The sequence below is a fragment of the Lactuca serriola genome, chromosome 9 (genome assembly GCF_051521515.1).
Source record: "Lactuca serriola cultivar US96UC23 chromosome 9, Lser_US96UC23_V15, whole genome shotgun sequence".
NCBI lineage: Eukaryota > Viridiplantae > Streptophyta > Magnoliopsida > Asterales > Asteraceae > Lactuca > Lactuca serriola.
The window spans coordinates 80033834-80039751 of record NC_136416.1 but is presented as its reverse complement, the minus strand read 5'-3'; the positions used below and the strand labels follow the sequence as shown (position 1 = coordinate 80039751).

At 36.7% G+C, this 5918-nt stretch overlaps 1 protein-coding gene across 1 annotated transcript; it reads left to right on the top strand.

Annotated features, from left to right (window-relative positions):
• The first annotated feature begins 4975 nt into the window (after window positions 1–4975).
• On the top strand, window positions 4976–5684 carry LOC145075152 (uncharacterized). The gene has a single exon (XM_079021452.1). It carries the CDS (start codon window positions 5017–5019, stop codon window positions 5461–5463), a length of 447 nt encoding a protein of 148 aa, XP_078877578.1. The 5' UTR covers window positions 4976–5016; the 3' UTR covers window positions 5464–5684.
• Window positions 5685–5918: the final 234 nt, after the last annotated feature.

The window sequence follows — 5918 nt, the reverse complement described above, 5'->3', positions numbered from 1 at the left end:
GAACTCTTCAGTGTTGGCTCATCAAATCGACATCCAAGCACTTATCATTGGGATGTGCATGTTAAGTAACTTTTCAAAACTCGCTTTGTAGGGAACACCTTTGGAAAGATAAAAGTGATATAGTCGATACCAACTGGGGGAAACACGACTTTACAATCAATATCATGATAATAGTACTAGACCCCATAATCCTCCATGTAAAAAAAGAAAGTTTAATATCGCGTCCACAATATTGATAAAATGGAATATTATTGGGCAAAAACAAATAAATCACATACACAACTCATGTTTTGCTAATCACCTCGTTTTGATTGGTTATCTTCGCACCTCTGTTCTTAGTTTTAAGATATTACTATTTGTTTGAGATAATTTATACATAACATAATATTTCATTAATCAACAATATCTATAATTATAATGCGCTATCATCATTAGACGAGCTATACAATGGGTAATATATAACAAACTAATATTATAGTATACAATACATATACTAATACGCCCCCATAGTTTGAGCGGGAGGTTGAGAGCACACATTCAAACCGGAACAAAAATCGGTGACAAGAGAAGTCAGTAGCTCTTTTGTGAAGATATATGCATATTGAAGTGAGGAGGGAACATGAAGAACTCTGGTATGTTCAGTTGCAACTTTATCTCAAATAAAATGAATGTCAATCTCAATATGCTTAGTGTGTTGATGTTGCACTGGATTAGTAGACAAATAAACCGCACTGACATTATCATAATACACTATAGTAGTTTGCCAAGTGGTGAGAGAAGTCCCTGCAAAATATTCTGAATCCACCAAGTTTCTACAACCATATTAGCTATGCCTCTGTATTCTACATTGGTATTTGATCTCGCTATTGTGGGTGGTCGCTTTGATGACCATGAAAGAAGGTTGTTACCCAAAAATACACAGTAACCACTAATGGAGGGACATGTAGATGGATACCCTCCTTAATCTACATCAGAATAAGCAATGAGGTCCGTAGTTGAGAAGTCGTGTAACTGAAGCCTATGATCCTGTGTGTCATTAACATATCATAAAAATCATTTGAGGGCATTTATATGCGAGTCACGATGATCATATGCATAAATAAGTAAATTTTTTTTCAACGGAATGTAAAAGATTTGGTACCATGAAGGTGAGATACTGAAGACCACCAACAAGGCTTCTGTATAACATGGGATCGACAATGGGAGCACCTAAGATATCGAGTTTAGACCATGTGTCTGCAGGAGTAAAACAAGGATTTCAGATAGTCATAATTGCATGCTTAAGTAGTTCTATCTCATATGTTCGTTGGGAGATTAATTGGCTATTAGTATCCCGAGTTACGACAATGCCCAAAAAATATGATAAGTCACCTAATTCAGTCACAAAAAACTTGGTATCCAGTAGAGAAATGGTGCACCTAAGGAGTTATGATGATAAAGCTGTCAAGATGATGTCATCAACAAATAAGAGTAAGCACACTAAATCCTACTCTAATGAAAAATAAAAGGTGAGGAATCAGAGCAATTATGTACAAAACCAACAAAGGTTATGAACACCACAAAACGATGGAAGCATGCTTAGGTGTCCTGTTTTAGGCCATAAAGAGACTTATGCAGATGGCAAATATAACTCGGATGTTGAGTATCATGAAAACTGGGAGGCTAATGTATGTAGATTATTTCATTCATTTTACCGTGCAAGAATGTGTTCTTTATGTCAAGCTAATGAATGGTAAAGTTGCGATATGTCGCAAGGCTAAGGACAATATATATGGTGGCCGATTTGACAACTTGGCTAAAGGTCTCGTCATAGTTAATTCTGGGTCTTTGGTTTTATCTATTTGTTACTAAACAAGCCTTGTAGTGATCAAGTGATCCACCACCTTATACTTGCTTCTAAATAACAACATAGACCCAAATTCTATTAAAATCAAGAGCATTATATTCATCTTTCATGGCGTTAGTCCAGTTAGGGTCTTGAAAGGCTTGAATATGAGAACGGGGTAATGGGGATTCAATGGTGGTGTGTAGATTGAGGCGTTGGTTGGGTTTTGAGATGCAATGTTTGGCACGTGTTGTCATTGGGTATGTGAAGGTGTTTAGAGGGGCTTGAGGAGGAATATGAGGAGAACCGATAAGGGTTGGGTGCTCTTAATTAACCTTGGCTTAAGTGATAAGAGAGGATGGAGTATGAATTTGATCGGCCGCGGTGTTGGGAATGGGAGATTGTAAAAAATCTAAATAGATGGGTGACATTTTGGGGAAGGAGTCAAGGAAGGTATAAGAAGGTGATTCGTTTAGTGTCATTAGCGGATAGGAAAAATGGTTTTATCAAAATGCACGTGGAGGGAGATGATGTTTTTGTCAGTAGCAAGATCGAAGAAACAAATGCCTCGGTGGTTTGAGGGGTAACCAAAGAACAAACAAGGTGTGGAATAAGGAGCAAATTTATGTTGAGTGGGAATAAGGGGGTAACATAGGAAACCGAATACTCAAGGATGTGTGAATGTTGGTTGTTTTTTATAAAGTTTTGTGAAGCGCATTTTATTTTTAATGGAAATGGAAGGTGTGGGATTTAGGAGACGAGTGGCTATGTGTAAAACTTTGACCCAAAAGATGGGATTAAAAGAGAAGAGTATGGATGATATTGTTGATGGTACGAATAATTTATTACGATTTCCCATTTTGTTGGGAAGTTTGGGGACAAGAGAAATGATATATAATGTTGTTTTGATAAAAAAACAAAGGGTTGTGGAATTGGTGATTGTCAAATCGTCCATGTGATCACATTAAAATATTTTTATATTAGTTTTAAACTGATTTTGAACAAACACACGAAAATGTAAAATTTTGCAATACTGAATGACACTAGTACTTGGAATATGAGATTGCTATAAATCATAGTGAATAATGTCAAATGCACTAGAAACAATAGATAAGGAACTAGAAAAAGGTAACCAAATTGTAACGACCCAGATTTTCTATACATCTAATATTTGGGAAAATATCAGACTTTTTCTTACAATGCAGATTTCTAAACAAATTAAAACACTTCACTTCCTATGACAAATCATGAGTTTACAATAAAAAACTAGTACATAAATGAAACAACAATGAAATACACAAATAACATCTTACTATCTATATATTCCTCTTGCTCTTGTCTTCTCTTATAGTACCACGACTGCTACTACTTGAACATGTAAAACATAAACATCTGCATCATCAGATACAACGTGTATGGTGAGTTATTCTTCTAACTTTTCTTGTCTATCTTTCCTCCTCTTTTTCATACTCCATCATCTAACTCTTTTTCTAATAGCATACATTATTATTCTTTTCTATTCTTTCATTTATCTTGTCTACTCATCTCTTCTATCTCTTTCTCTGTCATCTACTCTGTTTCTCATACTCTTCTCTTAGCCTCTTCTCATACTCTGCTCATACGCTATCTCTATCGTCTTTAACTTTGTCTCTTCTCTGCTGTAACTCTTACTCTGTTCATTATTCTATCTATTCTCTAGTCTTTCTCTAGTGTCTCAACATTATGCTCTCATCTATACCTAATGGTCACGTCTCATACTCTAATACTCTCATCCGATCTTACCTCTATTTCTCTTTCTCTTTCTCTTTGTCTCTCTCTCTCTCTCTCTCTCTCTCTCTTATTATCCCTCATAGATCCTTATTCTTTCTTCTTACTTTTGAATCCCTCGTAGATTCCATACTTTTAATCCCTTGTAGATTACATCTAAGTTCTCAAAAGAACTCTTTTATATTGTTCCTCTCAAAGAACCTTTCTTTATCTTCTCTAAACATAAACAATCTGGATTTCCATAGGAATCATCTATCTACATCCCAAAATGGATCATCATATATTTCCCTGTTCGAACATAATCTTATTCGTGAAGGAGTCATACTCTTTGTCCTCGAAGGAACTATATTATTGTCCCCATAAGAACCATACTCTCGTCCCAGTGGGAACCATACTCTTATTCCCAGAAGAATCACACTCTTGTTACCGTAGGAACCATACTCTTATCCCCATAAGAATCTTCTGTCTCTTGTCCTCTTCGGAGACCCAAAGGATTTACCAGAACCACCACCATCTATACCTTATAACCCCAATCGCTAGCTTGATTCATGTGTTCTCTCCATCAAACCATAACTAAAGCTCACCCACTGTGTTCTCTTCAAATTGAACCATCATGAAGCTCGACTCCTTTCTAGATCAAACCATTGAAAGCCTACGACCTTATCTTCTCCGATGAACTGTCACTGATGCAAACCCTAGTTGCCACCGTTGTAAATTTCGAGATTTACTGGTGTGTGTCTGTGTTGATTTTCATGTTGTATGTGTGGATTTTCAGATCTATTGTATGTGCCGATATTCATATGTGGTGGTGGCGAACACTGGTAACAGAGAGTGGTGCGTGTCTTCATATAGATGTTTTTAGTGTGTGTTTGTTTATCAGAGATAGGTGGTGAAGCTTGGGAGAGAGGGAGAGGGAGAGACATATTATGTTCTTTTATTTTTAATTTTTTTAATTGAAAAAAATAAATAATATATAAAAAATATATATATAAATCATTTTATATGCATAAAGATGAATCACGTAAAAAATAAAACCACAAAGACCAACACATGAACAATTTAATAGCTATTCTGTATCATTGTGTTTTGAAAAACCATATCTATGAAATATTTATATATAATTGTCGACCTAAATTTTGTTTGGATATGATTTTTTGTATGAAATTACTTTATTACCATAGTTGGGGGATGCCTGGCCGGTGGTGCAAAATACAAGTGGCAGATGACTTTCCCTATCTCACATCCACCTTCAAGATTCCAACAAGTGTACAGTGAGGATCTTAGAGCCATTCACGGGTACTCATGAACACCGTATGTCAAGTTACAAAATACCCCCCTCATGCACCATAATCATCACCGATCATCATTATATAATCCAACAAAGTCCACATTTTATAAATCACTAAAAAAAAACTTTAGAAATTATGATCAAGATGCACTTGAAAACATATCATATCGCTGTCATTGTTCTCTTCATCGGCATGTCTAGTGCTACTTTAGCATACGATCCTAAAGGTGGAAGAAAGACCCTTGTGAACCAAGTGTCCAATTCGAACCCAACCGGGGCTTCTGGTTCAGCCCATGGTCCGAACTGGGACTATAGCTGGGGCTATGGGTCAAGCCCTGGGAGCGGTTGGGGTTACGGGTCAGGGTCAGGCCGGTCTGCTAATGGGTTTGGTAAGGGTTACGGGTTTGGTTATGGTTCTGGTAGTGGGAGTGGGAGTGGTTCAGGCTCTGGTTATGGCTATGGGTCTGGTAGTGGTGGAGCTCATGCCGGAGGGTCTGGTTATGGCTATGGGTCTAGTGGTGGTGGAGCTCATGGAGGAGGGCATGGTGGTGGTGGAGGAAGTGTCCCCGCCGGCCATGGATAATTAAAGTGGCTGCAGCTTTCTGTCAAGCAATCTATGTATGGTTTAATATTATAATAACGTGATGCTTGAACAAGTTACGTGTTTACTGGTATGTGTTGTGGTGTGAATGTGTATGTTTATATGTGATGTAGAGATGGTCAATAGATATATAGGTATGATCGATCATCCTAAGTTATAGTTTCGAGTGTTTTTAATATATTATTGTAATCTCTCTTTTCAAACTTGGCAAATTGTGAATTTTATATCTTTTTTTTTTTTGGTTGTAAAATAAAGATTAGAATTGCCGTGCATTCAATAACCAAAGTTAGAAGGAGCCATATATAGGTTGATATGTATGGTCCAATATCTATTCATGAAAATTCCACCACCTTTGTTTCCGTGTTATTTCCATACTAACTCAAATGTTACTTTTGGTAGAAACAGATATGTTTCTCTTGCTATCACTACAAACTGTT